The sequence below is a fragment of the Triturus cristatus genome, chromosome 11, assembly GCF_964204655.1.
Source record: "Triturus cristatus chromosome 11, aTriCri1.1, whole genome shotgun sequence".
Classification (NCBI taxonomy): domain Eukaryota; kingdom Metazoa; phylum Chordata; class Amphibia; order Caudata; family Salamandridae; genus Triturus; species Triturus cristatus.
Window position 1 is genome coordinate 418964027 of NC_140594.1, and position 22632 is coordinate 418986658.

The 22632-nt window shown below is 49.1% G+C and overlaps 1 protein-coding gene across 3 annotated transcripts in view; it reads right to left on the minus strand.

Moving 5' to 3' along the window:
* Window positions 1-22632, minus strand: part of LOC146784354 (caspase-7-like) — a 171818-nt gene that overhangs the window by 5067 nt on the left and 144119 nt on the right. Inside the window, exon 4 of one of the 3 annotated variants that reach the window (XM_085636181.1) lies at window positions 368-584. The exons of the other annotated variants lie outside the window; for them this stretch is intronic. Within the exon in view, the coding sequence (XP_085492307.1) occupies window positions 403-584 (182 nt within the window). The 3' untranslated portion in view covers window positions 368-402. The remainder of the gene's footprint in view (window positions 1-367; window positions 585-22632) is intronic. 3 annotated transcript variants of the gene reach the window in all.

The following is a 22632-nucleotide window of genomic DNA, read 5'->3' on the forward strand; positions in this document are numbered from 1 at the left end:
TTCTAAACGCCCCTCCCCATAAGACACTCCTACTTGTCGTGGTGTCCCCAACAAGTCTGAAACACGGAACGCCCCAAAAAACATCCAAATTTACATAGTCTAAATATTGACACCTCAAACGCGTCGTAACAACACTCTGGTAAAACTCCCAATAACTCAAGTAGCAACTCAAACGTGATGGCCTCCCTCAAGGCTCCCCCCCTCGTTCACACCACCAACCTATCAACATTCTGCTCAAAATCTCATCCTTGGCGGGATCAAAACCAAGATATAACAAGCTGTAAAAAGATATCCCGGCAAACTTTCCCGCTATTGTCATCTGTGATAAGCTTTTATCCATGCAACGTAAAACAAAACTCAAAACTACCTGCTTCGCCTCTTGCTGTGTAATGCTCAGTGTAACTATGGCTTGACCCGTAAACTCCCAAAATCGGACCATGCCAGTCGGTAGCTCCGTCTTGTGAATTCCACCAAAGACCTCCCGACCAGGCTTATCACTCTCACTCCCCCCAGGCCCAGATGACGTCCAGCAGCTCTGTCTTGCATTACTTCGCTCCGGTCACCAGTCCTCGGAATTGCTGGCACTGCAAAAGAGACAAAGCATCCGCAATGTCATTGCTAGGCCCTGGGACATGTTGGGCACAAAAAAAACACATTCAACCACAAACACCTCAGCATAAACCTTTGCAACAGCTGCAAGACCCTCAAATCCCTTGCCTTCTGCCTGTTCGCCAGTTCCACCACTGTTATGTTGTCTACATGGAAAAGCACTGTCCGATTCTGTAGTTCGGCATCCCACACTGCCAATGCCACCAAAAGTGGAAATAACTCCAAGAATGCAATGCTCCGTCCCTGCCCAACCAGTGTGCCTGCCACTTCTCAGTGTATCAACGTCCATCCCAAAACAATCCAAAACCTAAGGCATCTGCCACATCCAAAAAGTACTGAACATTTCAAACAGTGCACAAGAAATCACACAGTCCATTGGCAAGACTTTGTCCACTTAGATGGCACCCTCAAACTGCATCTCCAGTAGCAGAAAATCCACTGGGTGTATGGGCAGTAAACGAAACGCAGATTTGATATCACATTTCACCATTTACGGTCCATGCCCACACACCCTCACCAAGCGGATGGCATCATCCACTGAGGCGTACAGCACCCTCGGGTCTTCTTCTGCAATGAAATCATTGACTGACCCACTTCTGGCCGGGATAGGTGGTGAATCATCCTGGTTCTTTTTCAGGCACAAACCCTAGAGGTGATATAATCAAGTCATCCAGGGGCCAATCTGTGATTGGACCCACCATTCTTCCCTCTTCCACTTCCTTTTTTAATTTCGCTGCTACCACCTTTGGCAATTCTCTGGCTGATTTCAAGTTGTCCGACCATCTACGCCCCCTTGGACCCACGTATCCTACCCTGAAACCCTCAATGAAACCCCAATGTATTCGTAGTGCTGCCTCCCTGTCGGGGTAAATCGAGAGCCACGGGCCCATGGCCTCAATCCCAATCGGAGTACGGGCCCTTCGGCCCAAACTGTCCCCATCCTTTAGTGGCCCTCCACTGTTCTGCTGGGGTGGCCAGGGTAAAGCACTACGTGAGCAGGTGCCTCCCCCCGCATTTGGAGCATTTGTGTTTAAACTTACTTGGGTGCCGGGAACAAAAGCGCTTATTGAAGTTCCAAAATGCCCCTGCGGTGGCCTCAGTCTGCTTTGGAGGGCACCTGAACGTCCTGCCCCAAAACTAGACCAATCTGAATGCACCTGAAAGGCCCGATACGTCACTGGCAGGCCTCTAGCCGTATGTGTGGACGCTGAGGATTGTGTGGAGGACATCCACTGCATCCATAGCTCCTGATCCATCTCACCCCAAGGTTTATCTGGTTTGATACTGACCCTGGCCCTGAATTCCTCACCATAGCTCAGCCAGCTGAAACCCCCAAAATGCATTTGTGCCTTACGAATATTGTCCATGTATTTCAGCAAGGCAATCGTCCTAGCTAAATGTTTTTCACAATTAATGCTAGCATAGATTAGGAAAGCGGAGGTCCAATTTTCCATGTTAATGGGTACCCTCAGCCTACTAGTCAACTCCCACTCCTCTTCCTTTGATCCCTCCTTTGCCTGTAGCTCCCTATGTAGCAATTTGAAAACATTGACCTATTCATGCTTCCATATCTTTTTTTTGTTTTGTCAGAGAGATGCGAACCCAATGGCATCGTCAGCCCCATGTATGGTAATTTTTTGTGGTGTTTATCGTCTGTTTTGTCATCCTTCCCTTCATTCCCCTCCACCTTGTCCATCTGGACACTCGCACTCACTAAGCGCTTTGCGCCGACGTTATCCCTGTCCAACGCAGGAGCTGCAGCTGCACCTGTTTTGGCCGATAAATCCCTTACTGTGCCTTCGCCCACACCCACCAACCGGCAGGATTTTACCTTCGCACCCTTGACTCCCCCATCCCATGCTGTCCACCAGTCCCCATTACCTGAAAGACCTTCTTGGACCTCCTTATCCTTGCCCCGGCTGCTGGTCTTCTTCTGCCCCATGTGTTTTGACTTGTCCTTGGCCGCACTTGCCTCCTGCAAAACACCAACCTTCTGGGTTGGCTTCTCCGGTACACCGGAGCCCCTGTGGCCATTTCTTCATCATCACACACTTCGCCTTCCTCCCACTCATCACTCTCATCCCCGTAATCCAGCACTATTGAAGCCTCATTCTCCATTGCCCCTCAAACATCATCATAAACCACTCTCTTCTGTCCTTTCGCATCCACACCACTCTTTCCGGCGCGATCCCTCGCTGGAGGGTAGGCCGCCGCGGATCCCCCTGGTGCTTTAGGCCGGTGTCCCGGGGCCATTGTGCGCTTCACTGGTGTCACTCCACTCCTACCAGCCTCACCTGCCAGTTTCATCCCCCCCACCAGGCAGCTCCAACCTGGGGGGTCCCATGCACCACTGGGCCTCACCACCATGCCGGCTGTCCATTTTCCCTTATCTGATTGCAGCCTATCTGAGACCCAAACACATTTGTCCCTGAACCACCCCATCCTCAGTCTCCTGCACCCCTGCCTCATCCTCACCCCACAGTGGGAGCCCCTCCCTCACCCGGGTGCTGCCTGCTCTGCCTGCTCCCTGGCCTCACACATCTTAGCCCATCACTCCTTTGATTTTTGGATAATACGCGCTGTTCTTTTATTTTTGCCTCCAGGTCCAAGCCCTCCCATCTGGTTAAAGAGGGGGAGGAAACCCTCCCCCCCCCCCACCTCCCCACTGGTGGAACCCCTGGCCCCCATCTCCCTGCCTGTGGGCCCTTTACTAGGAGGAGATACCTGGGCCCCCGCCCACCAGGACTTCTTCGTAATGGGGCCCAGGCCTAAACATGCACTGGTCACATTGCTCCGAGGGAGAGGCCTCCATGTGAGGTCTATCGGCCTGCTCTCTCCCTGGAGCTCATTGTTCTGCATGGTCTTGCTGGCGCCAACACTCTGCGGTGCAGGCTCATCAATGAGCAGCCCCGCCCCCGCTCAGCGCTGTCTTCTACTTCGGGAAGACGCGCGGGCAGGCTCTGTCTCCTGCCTACCCGCTTGCTTCCCGGTGTCTTCTGCTGGCCCCACCCCCTAGCCGTGGTCGATTTTTTGGCATGCTTATCTTGGCATGCTGCTACTGCTGCTGCAACTCCGGCTGATGCAGACCGCGAGTGTTGGACCATGCCGACCCACGCCTGGTCTACCACTCCGGGCTGAAGGAGGTCCGCCCAGCCTGCTTGTCCCAGCACCCGCAGCGTGGCATGCACTGCGTCGCTGTCGGGTGCCGACATCGCCTGCTGGCTTCTTAGTAGGCAGTAATGTTAACTTTGATACCACTGCCTAATGCAAAAGAGAGCCCCGGCCTGAAATACCTGCTGACAAGGCCCTAGAAACCCTCCCTGCTAACTAATTCTAACCTACCCTACCCAGTTGTGCTAGGTGTCAGGAAGAGGTTGGATCCTCCTCTTCTGACACCTTTATAGTCCACCCTACTCCCGCCCCTTAACCCCACTCCTTTGAGACCCCTCCCCACCTTGTCCTTCGGGGCATGCGCAAAGTGCCCTAGGGGAAGACTGGCCTGCGACCTTCACTTCTCCTGGGGCCCAACACTGGGCACGAAAAGGCACCAAAAGAATTATTGCAGCTTGGCGGGCAGCAGCAAACTAATAAAACATAACTACTGCTCGCCCTTCCTGCTCGCCCTTCCTGCGCGCCCAGAGACAGTTATGGATACACTGTTTGTTACAATCACGTGACCTCATCATGTCACGTGAATACTGTACCCCTGGCCGGCACGCAGCAGGCGTGCTAATAATGAATGCTCATTGCAGCAGCAATAAGCCACCAGGTCAGCGCATACTCCTGACCTGCCATTCACCAATAGACTTTGCACACTAATGCAATCGTAAAGTCTGCCAGAGCAGCATGAGGTCTACTCTGCGTGTTAATCAGGAGTGTTTGGTCAGAGCGTTGACTTCTTTGTACCGGCGGTGATGTCAAGGAGGCACTACAAATGCGTGACCTTGCATTTTAGTGCGGTGATGTGGAGTACCACACAAAAATGCGTTAGTATCACGCCTGTTGCGTGATACTTGGCAGGACTGAACCTGTGAGGTACCTGCCGGCTGCCTGCTCCCTTGCACCTCCCCATTGAGTCCTTTTGGGGGTGGGTCCCAAGCGGTGCACGGAAGGGTAGGCCGGAGGGGTTATGTTAGCCCGCAGTGATTTTGGTGAGAAGCCACCTCTCTTGAGATCGACCATGAAGGCTTGATTCTGCCGCGGTACGTACAACTGATCTGTGTGTGAGGGCCCCCCTTGCCGGTTACTGCTGGCACTTACCTCATCCCTTGTGTGTCCTGCGGCCAGCAGCCTGTTGCTAGCTCCTCCTCAAGGGGTCCCTGCTGCTTCTGAGGGTCTGCAGGCAGTGCTCCTTGGAGGGAGCGGCTGCCATGGAGGAAACTCCACAGACTGATTACAAGAGGCCTTGCAGCGAGGGAGCTGCATCGGAAGGTGAGACCCCCCCCACAGATCTTCTAATTGCCTCTTCTGCTTATTCTCCCTGCCGTGACCCGCCTACTGGGCGGCCCCTGTATGTGAAGTGTCCGCAGGCCTCGGGGAGATTGTGGTGCCTGAAGGGACTGGCACTGGGCCTTGAGGCGGACCTGGCGTTTGGCGGTGCAGGGAGGCCTGCCCTGTAAGGTGGAAGGGCTATGGGCTAGGTGGATTCCTGGGGGCTCAGTTTCTCCGCACTCTCTGGTGGGACCTGTGCTCTATCTCAACCGCATTAATATAGTGATCTGCACCAAGAAAATGTCCAGCTTGTACCCATGGGCCTACAGTAATTCGATCCCTGAGTTTCCCCAAGAACTCCGCCCTTTCAGACTTCACTGTTGTGCACCCCTCCCTGGACTACCACTTGACTCTCCTTTTGGGGAGCTAGGAAGTGTGCTCTTGGGACTGGGGCCCATGTAGGGAATATTTCACCTCCACTCAGAGACGTGCTTGGGGGGTGCCCCACCTCTCCACATACTATCCCTGCATGCTGGGCCTATCTGGTGATAATTCTGCCCACATCACGTGGCGAGAGAAGGAGAGTGTGTGCTCATCGGCCAGACTACTCCATCCCAACAGTAACAGCAGGCTCAAGACCATTGCATCGTCCTCCTGGGATACCTGGTTCCAGTGTGCAATTGTGGAGTCATGGTGAAGTCCAAGACTGCCAGGAACCCATCCTGGGCCCTAATGGGGAGTAGCTCCTCCTGCTCCACTTGATCATACACTGGGTGCTTTGAGCCATTCGGAGGCCACCCTCCAAGGGCATTCTGAGCAATTTGAGAATGTACTCCATGCTGTACTAGACATAAAACCCTCACTGCAAGGCATGATCGAAGTGGTATACCTGGACGTGAATCTACCCAGAGCGGATCACTGTAAGCTGACAGACTGAGTAGATGATGCGGAAGCCGCCTTGATTGCTATGTGACCGTTGCTACAAGATCTCCAGATCCAACTGACGGCCTTGAAGAATGAGGTGGCCTCTCTACACTGCATGGTGGAAGGTGCTGAAGGATGCTCGAGGCACAACAACGTTCGCTTTCTGGGCTTCCCGGAAAAGGCAGAGGGCTCGAGTGTGGAACTCTTCCTTGAAACCTGGTTGATGTCTACAGTGTTGGAGATTAGCGTCCCTAAGCTGTTCTCTGTGGAATGTGCGCACTGCATACTTGGTAGACCACCCCATCTCTGGGAGCACCGCCGCGTCCTGTCAATGAGAGCTTCCTAAATTACAGAGACCGTGACTTGATCCTGCAGCTTATCCAGATGACGAATTCTTGGTGCTTTGAATCTGGGATGATCACGGCTTACCCTCACTTTACATCAGAGGTGCAAGGCCTCTGGAACTCCTATGTGAAGGTCAAACCATGCCTCAGGGAGCTGTAATTCAAGTATGCCTTCTTATACCCTGCAAAACTTAAAGTTGTGGACAGCGAGACCTCACACTAATTCTCATCCCCTGAAGATGTGTGGACCTGACTGCATGCTAAAGGTATGGTGATCATATTAGTGGATGAACAATGGGATGGGGAATGGCTGGTACCCCGACCTCGAAATGGAAGACGCAGAGGTGTCAGGAATGGCCCTCCTCGGGACCAAGTGGCCAAGGAGTTGGCACGGGCGGTAGCGGAGGCATTGCACCACAGTGCAAATCCATTAGATGCCCTCAGCTCGCACCGCACTTAAGAAGCTAGCTCGGACACTTGCGAATCTGGGACCTCAACAGCAGATACAATCCTTAGCTCTGCAATCACACCATAGATGGCTGATGACATGCTTTGAGCTGCTGCTGTTGTTGTCACCCTTAATTTCCGGCACTGTGCCTTTGATGGTTGGTGTTTGCTTTTTGCTAGGATCTAACAGATTCTTCTGCGGGTTTGGGCTGGATATAAAGAATGTACTCCATGCTGTACTAGACATAAAACCCTCACTGCAAGGCAGGATCGAAGTGGTATACCTGGACGTGAATCTACCCAGAGCGGATCACTGTAAGCTGACAGACTGAGTAGATGATGCGGAAGCCGCCTTGATTGCTATGTGACCGTTGCTACAAGATCTCCAGATCCAACTGACGGCCTTGAAGAATGAGGTGGCCTCTGTACACTGCATGGTGGAAGGTGCTGAAGGACGCTCGAGGCACAACAACGTTCGCTTTCTGGGCTTCCCGGAAAAGGCAGAGGGCTCGAGTGTGGAACTCTTCCTTGAAACCTGGTTGATGTCTATGGTGTTGGAGATTAGCATCCCTAAGCTGTTCTCTGTGGAATGTGCGCACTGCATACTTGGTAGACCACCCCATCTCTGGGAGCACCGCCGCGTCCTGTCAATGAGAGCTTCCTAAATTACAGAGACCGTGACTTGATCCTGCAGCTTATCCAGATGACGAATCCTTGGTGCTTTGAATCTGGGATGATCACGGCTTACCCTCACTTTACATCAGAGGTGCAAGGCCTCTGGAACTCCTATATGAAGGTCAAACCATGCCTCAGGGAGCTGCAATTCAAGTATGCCTTCTTATACCCTGCAAAACTTAAAGTTGTGGACAGCGAGACCTCACACTAATTCTCATCCCCTGAAGATGTGTGGACCTGACTCCATGCTTAAGGTATGGTGATCATATTAGTGGATGACCAATGTGAAGGGGAATGGCTGGTACCCCGACCTCGAAATGGAAGACGCAGAGGTGTCAGGAATGGCCCTCCTCGGGACCAAGTGGCCAAGGAGTTGGCACGGGCGGTAGCGGAGGCATTGCACCACAGTGCAAATCCATTAGATGCCCTCAGCTCGCACCGCACTTAAGAAGCTAGCTCGGACACTTGCGAATCTGGGACCTCAACAGCAGATACAATCCTTAGCCCTGCAATCACACCATGGATGGCTGATGACATGCTTTGAGCTGCGGCTGTTGTTGTCACCCTTAATTTCCGGCACTGTGCCTTTGATGGTTGGTGTTTGCTTTTTGCTAGGATCTAACAGATTCTTCTGCGGGTTTGGGCTGGATATACTGACATCCGCACCAGGCCTGCTTCCTGGGGCACACAACTGGTAGTGATGCACGCCCCACGCGGGTTCCGAACTGGACATGTTTCATCTTCATTTGCGTTCTATTTTTGTTATTTGTTGGGTGTTGTTGGCTGGGGACATGAATTCTATCTAGCGGAAGAGGGGAGGGGTATAAGGGTTCTTTTAACTTAGTACTGTTTTTTCATTGGAGTCTTTCAGTTATGTTAGAGCCCTACAGTCCACGCTTGTGTGCTGTGGATGACTTACTTGGGATGCACATGCAACCGCGTGTGGTACATTTACATGTGTAGCGGCCTGCTGCACTACACACACTACCGGTGCCATCTATGGGCACCCCCAAATCTAACCCCACCCCACAATATAACTTTGTGACGTGGAACATGAGGGGCTTGGCCACCCCCGCAAAACGTTATTTATGTACGCCTACCTTAAGTGCAGCTGCACACATATCGCTCTACAGCAGGAGACGCATTTGAAGATGCAGGAGGTTCACAAGGTGCAAGTGAAGTGGAGGGGGCAGGTTTATGGTACCTCCTAGTCAGCTTATGAGCACAGAGAACTGATATGGATTGTTCCATTTGTGGAAGACACACATAGTGCTCACGCATGGGGGTGATACGTGATAGTAGAGGGACATCTCGGTGGGTCCCAGCTTACAATTGTAGACATGTATGTGCCCAACACTAACCAAACCTGCATTTTCAATACTCTTACCCTACGCCCTTTCGAGACACGCACACCCAGAGTATATGGGGCGACAGTTTTAATTGCGTTCCTGACGTAACCTGCAACTGCTTTGCACCTCCTCTGCACAGTGCTCTGTGCTTCTGGGTGCACAACATTTTCAGGACTGGATGGCACATAGGAGTCTCCATGACCCATGGCGATTAGTCCACCCAAATGACAGCACATTTTCTTTTAACTTCCCAGCCCATGATATACACACTAGGCTGGATCTTTTTGTGTGCACTGTCCGTCTGGGCAAGCAGATCATCCGTGTGAAGTACTTAGCATGCACACTGTCCGCTACCATTGACCCTAACCTGGGAGAGGACACGCCCTATGATCCGGACCTGGCGCTTGCAAATGGAGGCACTATCGGATCCCCCCTTCAGGGAAGCCTTTGCAACCAATATCACACAGTGCTTTGAGCTTAACAAAGGCACCAACCCAACTAGGGCACTGTAATGGGATGCAGACAAGGTGGTTATGAGGGGCCACTGTATGTCTATTACATGGGTGGGTTTGCCTGGTCCTGAATGAGGAACTTTAGACCCTCGAACAAGATCTACACCGCCTTGAGAGTTGCGACGCCTTCGGTGGGGAGGGAGGATCAATAGTGCTCACCAATAGGAGCCATCAAAAGAGGAGATGTAACATTGGCCACTGAGAGGTGGCCATTAATGAAGCCTTCTAGGAGTACTATTGAACCCTGTACCAGGCAGGAAACACACACTCCCACCCGACCAGGCCCGTGAGTTTCCCCAGGACCTTCCGTTACCCACACTGTTTCCGACCTAACGCACTGACTTGGATGCACCAATCCAACTAGAACCACCCCTGGGATTGCTTGGAACAAGATGCCAGGTACAGACAGCCTGCTTTTTGAGTAGTATGCTACATTTATTGCACATCTTACTCAGCACCTCTCTGAGATGTTTAGCAAAGCTAGGATGGTGGTTCGGCTGCTCGATTTGCTCTCTGAGGCACTGATAGTGGTCCTTCCCAAACCGGGCAAGGATCCTTTAGATGTTTGCTCCTACTATCGACTCTCCCTCTTAAATCTTGATGTCAAAATACTTTGGAAGGTGCTAGCCAACCAGCTGCTCCCACTGATCCACACGCTGGTCCATGCGAATCAATCTGGGTTCATACCTGGGTGCAATACCTTCCTTAATGTCAGATACTTACTTTGTCTCACACAGGTTGCCCCAACGGACTTTCATTGGCAGACTGCGGTATCACTCGACATTACACCCTTGGGTCAGAGCACATATGGGTGGCTTGGGAGGACATTGGCTGGATTTATACCCTGTGCAATTGCCCTATGGCTGTAATCCTGACAGACCAGCTGATCTCGGACAGTTTTGTGATACAGAGTGGTACCAGATCTGCCGATATTTGCCTTAGCCACTGAGCTCCTCACCTGTAAACTATGCCTTCACGCACAAAAGTGGGGTATCCAGTCAGAGGGTACACAACATATAGTCTCGCGAATTGGACAAGTCGTGCTTGTTCCCTCTATCCTCGGAACCAGACTGGTGTGTCGTACTGGGTCCCTGCCCTCAATGGTGCTACGACACGTTTAAATACCTAGGGATTCAGGTATACTGTTGCGGATAAGGACCTCAGCGAGGTCAATGTTGATAAAGCACTTGATTCGATCCACAGGTCCATCTCCTTTTGGCTGTCTTTACCTCTATCAATGCTGGGCCGTGTGGCTTCTCTTAAATGCTTATACTGACCTGCCTTTTATATTACTTTGCGGCACTTCTGACCCTGCTCTCCAGGAGAACTACACAGCCTTTTGCTGGAATTAATGTGGGGCACAGGCAGACAGCGAGTGGCGTTGTCTGTGCTCCAGCGCCCTTTGCTGGAGGGGAACTTGCTTCATCCAATTATGAGCTGTACTATGAAGCAGCGCAGTTATAGAGGCGGCTGAGCTGGTTGGGCACGGCCCTTTGTCCTGAAAGAGAGGGCATCCTCACGGTCTTAGAAGGGACCAGCGTTTCCACATTGATGTCCTATTCAGGAATGCGCCCACAGCGGGAAATGCATCAGATGATAGTGGCCCATTGCTGCTGGAGGCAATATGTACATGGTTGGAGGCCCCTCCTACTGTACTTCCCACAAATATTGATATGGAAGTTGCCAGGCCTTTGGGAGGCTGCCAGGAGATATGACACAGCACCATGGCAGGTAGTGAACATTAACTTCTATACTGAAAGTCAGTTCATGCCCTTTCCAGACATTATTAACAGGTATGGACAGGGGGCGGACCACCTTCGGACACACCGTGACATACAACACTCTATTAACACCATATGGGGCCCCGGTGTGGAAACACCACCTCAATTACTGACACTGCACACGCTTCTGTCCGGTGGTGGTACGTGGAATCACGACCCTGTACATGGCAATGTCCTTTGCCACATGTGAGATAACAGCGGGGCGCACACTAGATAGGATGCTGCTCTCCCACAACCAACAACAAACAATGCTGGTCCCAGGCATTACAGCACATGAAGGAGGTCTCCCGCAATCCTCATTTTCATTTCACACAGTACAATAATATACACCATGCATATCTGACACCACAACGCATCAAGTGCAATGTCTCCCGAGTGCCCTCAATGCAGGGCGCTCGGGGCTGGATTCTTCCATATGGGTTGGGAGTGTCTGGTGCACCTGAGGGCCTGGGAAGAGATCACAGGTATCACCGCTGAGCTCGCAGAGCATGTCCTTATACTATCACCTGAGTAATACCTCCTTGGACTTTGCCACTGGGCTAAGGGGGACAAACATTTACCCAGATTTATTAATCTAGCCTTTGTTCTATTTAAGTGACAGATCAATGTTGTGGAAGGCCCCTACTGCCCCGGATACCCTACGCTGGCTCGCCGTTTAGTTATTGTGGTCATGTGCGGAGGTAGATGCTCTTAAATTGGTACAAATCAGAAGGGATGGGTTGGTGGGAGGTGGTTGTTAGGAGATGTATATCAGGGATATAGAAGAAAAAATTATACCCACCCTCCCTGAATGATACCTCGGCTTACACAACACCTCCTTATATCCTCTTGAGTTGCCCCACACAATGCTTGGGGATACAGCCTGGTTGAGTTCTTTCAGAGCACACATCCTAGGCAAACATTGGGCACTCTGGACCCCTCCCTAACCTTCCCTTTAACTTCTAGGGGGGATAGGTGCATGCTGGCCTACTGGGGAGGTCCTGGGGGTGCTGCCCGGACTCAGGATATATAATTGCTCCATGTTCACTCCACCTCTGGTCTTTCCATAAACCAGGCAACTGGAACTTTAGATACTACATATGCATGCACCCGCATCAGACCACCCACAAGTAGCACACATTGGGTGCAATACCTGGGCCATCACTAACCCAGTACATTATCACAGTCTCCGCCGAAACAGGATACTCTTTTCCCCAGAAGACGCCATAGTTGTGGTTCCCTTTTTTTCTTTCCTTCCTTTTTCTCAACCGGTTTACTTATGCTCTTACATGTGAAAATATTAAATGAATTGCGCAATCATGTTGCTAACCTTTTGCTGCCATGGTCTCCTTAATGTGGATTATATTTGCCCTGCTTTGTATTAAAGAAATAAAAACATATATAAAAAAAGGACGGGTACACAGTATCATACGTAGGCTTCCAAATACTTCATATAATCTGAAAAGAGATATATTTCACTGTCCTGTGAAAACAGAAGCCGAGTGTGAATTGACACCTCCTCACTTCACAAAGCACCATACACAAGAAGCCACTTTTGTACTCTCTACACAACTGAATATCTGTGAGAAATTGTGTTGTTGGCTGACTGGGGTGTGAGCCCTGGTCAAGCAACAGCCACAATCTCCTACCTGTGATTGCATCATTTTTTTTTTCTTTAACTGTCTTTGCCTTTGATTGTTACAGTTTAAAATAGTAGTTTTAACCTGCCTGTGATTGCATACTTTATCACCTGTTTTGTGTTTAAACTTGTAGTTCTTCCTTGCCTGTGACTGTCTTCATTTAACCTGTTGAATTGTGGGATTTGCAGTCCTAACTGTGTAGTTTTTTCCCTCCCATTCTCTGTGACTCTCAGTTTTTCCCTCCGTTTTTTCTCCCTTGCTCTGTGCTAAGACCTGTATCTTAAGCAGTCCACCCCCAGCTCCCATTTGGTGTTAGCAAGTCAGTGAAACCAGCCCCCCTTCACCCCCCAGCAACAGGGATATTTCTACATCAGAGAGAGAACAGAGGGTGCTCTGAGACAGCAGTAATCTGCTGTTTAATATGTGTTTAATAGATACTGTGCACTTCGTTTTTGGGCCAGGAGAGGGAGTAACATTTTATACAAACAGTATTGTTAGAGGAGAAGTTTGTTAGGCCCTTACCTGCAGAATTCCAAAGTGTGGATTGAGCCTGTCTGTCTCCTACGCGATTTCTCCCCAGCTCCAGCCCCACCCCCACCCCCAGGTCAGTAAACCTAGGCCTGCTGATTGGTTCTTCAGCTCCCAGGCTCTGAGCCCTCCTCTCACAGCTGGCTTGGCCCCTTAAGGCCTTGCTGGGTGCACCCCAAAACATTCCCTGCCATTTTGGTGCCTTGCAGTCTACCTGTGCCCAGATTGCAGTGAAACAACAGAGTCCAGGAAGTGGTAGGGAGGCAGAGTAGTGTTGTCTCTTTCCTAATAATGTAAAACATTATTTTCCCTACCTGTGATGGCATCATGTTTTAATTTTTTTTATTTTCTTTAACTGTCTTTGCCTGTGGTTGTTACAGTTTAAAATTGTAGCTTTAACCTGCCTGTGATTGCATACTTTATCACCTGTTTTGTGTTAAAAAGTGTGGTTCTTCCTTGCCTATGACTGTCTCCATTTAGCCTGTTGAATTGTGGGATTTGCAGTCCTAACTCTGTAGTTTTTTCCCTCTCATTCCCCATGACTATCAGATTTTCCCTCTGTTTTTTTCTCCCTTGCTTTGTGCTGTGTGTTAAGCAGTCCACCGCCAGCTCCCATTTTGTATTTGCAAGTGAGTGAAACCAGCCCCACCTTTCCCCCCTAGCAACGGGGATATTTCTACATAAGAGAAAGAACAGTAAGTGCTCTGAAACAGCAATAATCGGCTGTTTAAGCTGTGTTTAATAGGGACTGTGGACTTTGTTTTTTTTGCCAGGAGAGGGAGAAAAGTTATATACAAACAGTATTGTTAGAGGACAAGTTTGTTAGGCCCTTCCCTGCAGAAGTCCAAAGTGTGGATTGGGCCTGTCTGTCTCCTAGGAGATCTCTGAATAGAGGAGCAGCTTCCAACTCCCTGGCCAGCAAACCTTGTCTGAGGCTGCTGGGACCTTATATAGTCTGATATTTGTTGGTACATGTGTACACTGATTGGTGATTGTATATGGTGTTTCTATTAGATTAGGGTTAGTGTCCTCATTGGTTGGGTATTTGAGGGCTCTGATTGGTTCCTGGGTCTGTGACTCAATTAATGTAGGGTTGGGACTAGGGCTAGGGTTAGGCCGTCTATTGGAAGTAGGGATTAGGGCTTCCTGTGTCATTGGTTGCTTGGACTTGGGTTGGGATTACTGGTAGGGCTAGGGTTTCTATTGAACGTAGAGATCAGGGTTTTTTAAACTGATTGGGTTCTTGGACTAGGACTAAGATTGGCTGTAAGGTCCTGGTCTCCTATTGGTTCTAGATTTTAGGGCTAGTGTTGTGATTGTATAGTGTTAGGGCTAGGGTTCCCATTGGCTGAAGGGGTCACCTGATTTATAGGGGTATAAAAGACCAAGGCTTAGGGCATCTCAGCCCGGGTGTTGAGGCTAAGAGTAGAGAGGACAAGGGCAATTGCCTGTTTGAGCCTGTTCAAGACTAGGGCCAAAAATGCTGCCGATATTTCCATTCAGTAACACTCAGCCCACACCATCCACATCCACAAACAGAGCAACACACTGACCACACCTAATGTACACCTCATACTTACTACAAACCAACACTATGCACAAATCCATGTCTCAGCACCCATGACAACACCACACTTATACACCCTTCTATCCCAGCTACCACACATTTCCACCATCACCTACAAAAATTATACAACTCTATCCAAACCACAAACCAATCCACTCATCACTAACACAACCCGATTCCACACCATACTTAACTACATCCCATCCAGACACACACTCCCTGCTCTAATTACTCCTAACAGACCACTTTTTATCACTAACAAACATATAATCAGCCATCCATCATTTGTCCAAACAACACCCTCCTCTTCGTTCTATCATAATAACAAAAAACGCACCACACATACATTGCACGACACCATACTTTTAAACTCTTGCAACAAACCAGTTTAAGACAAACACTCTTACCTCTCCCTCATTCCCTCCTACACAAAACATACACTCTACCCATTAACACATCACCACCCCCTCTACCTTACAACCTCCTCTCACAAACAATACTATACAAACAAATCCATTGCATGAAACAACTACACCAGCACCTCTTTTCACTACTCCTCAAAAACAATACATATCACACACACCTACACAAAAAGTTCTTCCAAGCGCAAAACCTCATAATACTTACCATCACAAAATACAAACATACACCCACCTTTCAAACCACACAAAGGAACAAACACCAATGCCAAGCTTTCTCTCTTCCACCACATCTAACACAGATATAGCAACACAGCAACCCTCTTCCAAACGCCTCTTATCCATTGGACAATTTAGAACCTTACTACATGACCCACATGCTGTATCACCACCCCTGACTCATACACCTTCCATCCTAAACACACACAAACAATAAAGCGACGTGCCACACCTCACAACTTCCCTTCCCCATATCTGGTGCACAACAATGTTACACCACTAAAACAACACAGCACACCAACTCACTCTCAAACACCGTATTCACAACCTACACACGCAGACCCATCAAAATGCCTTCTTAGCTGGTGGATGAGGAACATGATACAGAACAGCTACACAACTGCTATCCTAACAGAGCTAATACCAAAACTAAAAACACACCTGCTACAAACCCACACAATACTAATCACTCTTCTTCAAAACAAAGTCTCACTATCACCAAAGCCCATTCTCTAAACTGTCTACTAATAAATGTCCGATCCCTCTCTAAAAACAAACATCGCATCTACGACCTTCTCACCGATGAAAAACCAGACATACTATTTGTAACTGAATCATGGTTGGGAGATGATATGGCTCCAGTATTGCATGAAGCTGTTCCTCTAGGCTATCAAACGATCACCCCAAATCATATAGGCAAAAAAGGAGGTGGTCTAGCTGTTGTGTTCAGGCAAACATTACATATCACTAAAGTTGACGACATCACCATAAAGATTTGTGAGACTCTTCTCGCCAGATGCAATCCTACACCGTCTTCCTCCTGTAACTTCCTGCTCCTTTACCGACCTTTACCTAGCAAGGTGAAATTTTCGGACGCACTTCTAGACAGTTTCAAACCTGATAACAATACACTCCAACCTATGCGTTCTGGGTGACCTCAACATTTGGTTTGACAGACCCAATATGACCCATCCAAAAACAGTAATCACTGGCCTAGATGCACTAAACCTGCATCAGATTGTCCACAAACCCACACATATCGCTGGACATATCCTAGATGTAATTTCTGCTAACACCAAACTAGTTACCTTTCAAACTAGAACTGCAGTCACATGGTCAGACCACCACTTGCTTGTTTTCTAACATAAAACAACACTAAGCGACTCACCTAAAACTACCTTACATCCATCCACCTATCGACCGTGGAACAAACTCAATTTGGAACACTTAGAAACACAACTAACATCCAGTACAAATCTGGAAACAATAAATTCTGTTCAAAAACTATATGAGTGGCTACAGGAAGCTTTTGACATCCTGATACCACTCAAAACCAAACAATAGAACAAAAGAAACAAGCATTTACAATGCAATGGTCTCGGCATTGGTAAAGTTAGAGCTATTGGCATTGCTCTTGACATTGTTTTTTTTTTGTTTATGTTCTTAAAACATTTAAAGAAACGGCATTGTTATTTACAATGTCAATAGCTTAATCACTCTCAAAAGCGAGATTTATTATGCGAGCATTATTTGGGAAGTTTGGCAAATCCATAAATATGAGGAAAACGCTGCAGCATCGCAAAATGCCAGTGGCCCAGACTAATATGCATGATTAGTATTTGGATCCCATGCCCATTCCTTCTTTGTCCTCTCTGCTGAAACTGCTGCCTGAAGTGTCAACTTTTATTAATACTAAACAAAAATCGCACTACCGTGCCAGGGCCAGACTTGGCGTTGATAATGATTGTTTGAAAAGGGAACTTTGAAAGGATACGAACTTGACCAATTCTGGTTTCAAAATATAAGAGAACACTGTAGAGGCATGCGTCTACCGACTGTTATATATAATTTGGGATATATTTCTTATTCTGTCGAGTTCAGCCACTGCATGATTATATTGTTGTCTCTTTTTGAAACTCAGGAGCAGTAACATTGTCGTGGGGTCACTAGGGCTTCAGGTGGATGCTTTCTCAATATTATATACAAGCCACAGTTACTGCTAATTTATCTTATGCAACTAACAACGATTGACAAAGCCAATAGTCCTAACTTGTTGTAGGTATCATGTTACTTGCTGTATCATTATGCCTGGATGCAATGACAAAAGAGACAGCAAAAGGTGAGGAGGGCAGACAGGTGAGGGGGGCAGGCTGAGGACAGTTAGTGACTAGGGCAGGCAGAACCAGGGCAGATGTGAGGAGTTAAGAGGTGGGCAAAATGAAGCCAAACAGGTGTGCAGGAGAGGAAGAGGTTAGGGCAGGGTTGAGGGAAGTGAGAGGTAGGCAGAGAGAAGGCAAACAAGTGAGTGACATAGGGAGAGGCAAGGTCAGACAGAGGCGAGGACAGGCAGGTGAAAGCTCCAGAGGGCAGAACAGGTGGGCACAGTAAGAGCACGAAGGTGACGGCAGCCTGGGAGTGGGCACCGCGAGGGTAAAAGTGGGGACATGCAGAGGAAAGGACACAGGTGACGCCAGTCTTAGGTGGGCACACACGGTAAGAGGACGCACCCCAGGCGAGGACACTCAAAGGTGGGGACATACATAGGACAGGGCAGAGGTTAGGAAAGGGCAGGCAGAGGTCAGCGCAACGAGGGCAGACAGATAAGACCGACCAGAGGTGAGAACAAACGCGGCACTGGCATGTATGGGCGCGGATGCCACCATGCCATGCTGCACTGGGGATCACGCCGAGGAACTTACCAGGACCAGTCAGGGAGGTCGGGCAGTGCCCAGCTCCGAAAAGCCAGGGCCTCGTGGGGGGTGCGAAGGGTGTGTGTCTGTCCGCAGCCCCCGGGCTTCCTGGGGTGTTTACACACAAGGCGCAGTGTGCGCCCAACTGACTCAAACTTCATCACAAGTAAAGCCCAGAGGGGTGTCCGCTTTCAGCCATGATCAGCCCAGAAACTAGAGCCGACGGGGCCCCGCCCCCAAGCCAGCAGAGGGGCAGCATGGGGGGCAAGGCAACACGGGACAAGAAGAGGGGCTCCAGGAAGAAGAGGAGGAGCCGATATAAAGAGAGAAAGAGGGGATGGGGGGGGGTAAGAGGGTGGCGAGGTAGGGAGGAGGAAACGTGGGCGGGAGTTAGGAGAAGGAAATAGGGGGAGAAAGAGGATTGGATGGGAGACGGTGAGGGCAGAGGATGGGGACATGCAGGAGGGATACTAAACGAGGGGAAAGAGACTCGAGTAAGGGGAGAGAAAAGGAGGAGGCGGGAAGTAGAATAGAAGAGAGATGGGAGGATAGAGTTGACGTTGAAATAGAAGGAGAGGCGAGGCGGAAGAAAAAGAGGAAGCAGGGTCAAGGGGAGAAGGGGCAGTGACGTAACATAAGCCCACACAGACAGGGGTCCCCCTCCAGCCCTGGCAGGCCCCTGGAAAGAGATCTCCCCCACCATGTACCTTGCAGGGGACCAGGCGGGCAAAAAACGCAACAAAAGCCTCGTTAACGAGTAAATGGTCTTTTAAAGACCTGTGAAGTACTCGGGTCCGGCTGCAATTAGACGGACGCCAGCCCGCGAGGCTCTCTCAGCCGGGCTGATACACATGAGGGGGGGGAGGGGGGGCTGAAGCCCGGTGAGGCCAATGGGTGTTGCGCGCCTGCAGGGGACCCACCCTCAAGTTTAGTTACGCCACTGGAGGGGGGGGGAGGGAGATTGGGGGTGGGTAGAGAAACTCTGGTTGCGGGTTATTGTGGGAAGCAGGCCTGGTGAACACTGCTGCGCTGGGGATCCAGTCATACATACCATGTGTGCGGTTTATTTTACTCTGGCAAAGCTTATTCGGACTTCAATCCTTCTGAAGTCGGGGACTCGGGTACTGTTACAACGCACGAGCTACAGTCAGTCATTTGAGTCTAAAACTGAGGTTTTACCATCTGCTAAAATCCCAATTCCGGGAACCTTGTCAGGCGTGCAGGTCACTAAACGTTTCCACCCTGCAATGGTAAAACGTGTATTAATGAACAATCAAGGGCAGGAGGGGCGTGTGATGTCTGATTGCAAGTGCTGCAGTTTCCATCCAAAGGTTGCTTCGTTTTCTGCTCCTGTGGCAGTAGTGTCTGTGTGTGTGTGGGAGGAGCAGTGGGGCGGGGGGCGGGAGTGTAAAGCAAGTGTGTTTTCTTAAGAGGCGAAATGATTCCAACTCTGGAGGCGATGCTGTTTAGGCCATGCAGCTACAGCTCGGACTGGGGGAGGCTGTGGGTTCAGGACATATGTCCCGCTCTGCAGACAGCTTTCAGCCCCTCCTTTCTCTCCATAAAGGAGACATACGGAGGGGATGGAAGACAAAAGGAGGCAGCGGAGAGCAGATGTCAGCACAGATTGGGTAGTGGGTACCTCGAAATGTTAAAAAAACAAGGAGGACCGCATGGCTCGCTCGTAGCCGTTGTCTCAAGTGACGCCCGCACTCCGACGCGCGGAATCACTCACCCGGCGTCCTTTCAAAGCGCGGGTAACCTGAGACGCCACGAGCTACAGTCAGTCATTTGAGTCTAAAACTGAGGTTTTACCATCTGCTAAAATCCCAATTCCGGGAACCTTGCCAGGCGTGCAGGTCACTAAACGTTTCCACCCTGCAATGGTAAAACGTGTATTAATGAACAATCAAGGGCAGGAGGGGCGTGTGGTGTCTGATTGCAAGTGCTGCAGTTTCCATCCAAAGGTTGCTTCGTTTTCTGCTCCTGTGGCAGTAGTGTCTGTGTGTGTGTGGGAGGAGCAGTGGGGCGGGGGGCGGGAGTGTAAAGCAAGTGTGTTTTCTTAAGAGGCGAAATGATTCCAACTCTGGAGGCGATGCTGTTTAGGCCATGCAGCTACAGCTCGGACTGGGGGAGGCTGTGGGTTCAGGACATATGTCCCGCTCTGCAGACAGCTTTCAGCCCCTCCTTTCTCTACAGAAAGGAGACATACGGAGGGGATGGAAGACAAAAGGAGGCAGCGGAGAGCAGATGTCAGCACAGATTGGGTAGTGGGTACCTCGAAATGTTAAAAAAACAAGGAGGAAGCTGCGAGCTGCACGAACCTGATGCTGGACACCACCGCCTTTCTCCGAGGCAGATCAGAAATGCCTCGGAGAAACGCAGCGTCCTTTTCGGATTCGGGGGCGTGTTTTGCTGTTGTCTCCTCCCTGAGACTTTTCGCAAAAAACACGCCCCCCGATCCGAAAAGGACGAGGCATGATTGGAGTGACGGGACCTCTTCTCCAGTGGCTGACCAGCATTTACTAGGCCAGCCAATGGAGAACAGGGGAGAAGAGGGGCGGGTTCAAGCCCCTCTTCTCCCAAGTCATTATCTCTCGCGAGCGAGACTGCGCAAGCGCAGCCATCGCTAGCCGAGACCTAAAAAAGCGCCTTGGAGAAACAGAGATAAAAGACATAAAAAACAAATTATAAAGCTGCAAGGTACCTGGCTCAAAACAAACGCCAAACAAGACAAACTTCACCTACAGAAAATTAACAGATTATACAAGGCAGCTATAAAAAAAAGCTAAGAAAAGGTACTATTCAGACAGAATTCAAAATGCTAAATGTGCAAATAAAGAATACTTTAAATTACTCAATGAATTTCGCAAACCAAACTAGATCTTTGTTACTTCAAAATTGGCGTACAAATCAAATTCCATCCTTTTACGAATGGCTTTCCAAAATGCGTAGAGTAAAGAGGAGTGAACGTAGTTACGCCCTGAGGATTGGGGGGGGGAGGAAATTCGAAAAAATTTGGGGGATTTTTTTCGATTAATTTTTTCGATTAACACTTTTTTAAAATACTTTGCCTGATTGATCAATATGGGTAACTGTAATATTCAATATTTGTATATGTTTAGCAACGACAGCAGGATATGCTTTTTCCCTTTGAAATGACTTTCATGCTTTATCTCAGCCCTCATTGAATATATATTATAATTCATATTCTGTGTATGTATGTCATCATTCAACTTCAATAAAATAAAAAAAAATTAAAAAAAATAAAAAGAATTTCGCAAACCAAATTGCCTAGAAGGAACTCATCCTGTTACTCAAGATTTCACAGACAAACTGGCAAATCATTTCACTGACAAAACAGACACATTGGACTCATACTTAAAACAGAGACAAAGCACCAGCACTAACCCTTTGACAAAACAATAATCCAAGAATACTTTAACCCAGCCTCTCCGTTCCTTTCAACACATCTCACACAATAAATCTATGGACCTGGTCAAAGCAAGCAGGCCTGCCGGCCCCCCTTCTGACCCGTGTCCACCACAAACTTTCAAGGCAACTCTTTTAACAACCTCTGCTGCCACTCCAGTAAGAAGAATCATCAACCATTCCTTAACTACCGCAATACTTCCAGAAGAACTCCAAAAATAATACATATGCCCTTTACTGAAGAAAACAAACTTGAACAAGCTGAACTCTGACAATTAGGGACCCATTACAAATGGACCTTTCCTAGGCAAACTGATAGAAAAAGCAGCGTTCCCCCAGATGTCGCAATTCATTGAAGAGAATGACATACTTTCAGACTTCCAAAAAGGTTTCTGTCTGGGAAGAGTCACAGAATGTGCCCTCCTTGCCGTCTGGGATGACCTGAAGAACACAGTAAACCGCAACGGGGTTGCTGCGCTTCTCCTCTTGGACCTCTCGGTTGTCTTTGACACGGTTGACCATGACACTCTGAAACAAAGACTCAATGAAGCCGGCATAGAAGGGACAGCTCTAGCCTGGATCATGACCTACCTTCGAAACAGAACTAATATCATCCATACCCCACCCTTCTCATCCAAACCATACTCCACAAAACCACGGGTCCCTCAAGGCTCTATCATCTCACCCATGCTTTTCAACATCTACATGAAGTCATTACCGGTACTGATCAATCAATTTCACCTCACGTGCTATAATTATGCAGATGACACACAAATACTCCTTCAACTGGAATGCCCCAAAGACATTGGAAACTCCCCAATTTTCAGTTGTCTCAGAGCCGCGGATCAGTGGATGACTTTGAATGCTTCCAAAATGGAAATACTCACGTGTGGCGATTGGAAACATTATGACCCGCTTGCTGCCTGGCCTGATGAACTGGGATCACCCCCTAAAGTATCGAAGGAAGTAAGAAACCTTGGAATGACCATGGAGTCCAAGCTGTCGATGAATGCCCAAGTGGACAAACTAGCAAAATCAAGCTTTGTCACTATAAAAACGCTGCAACAAATTATCCCTCATTTGGGA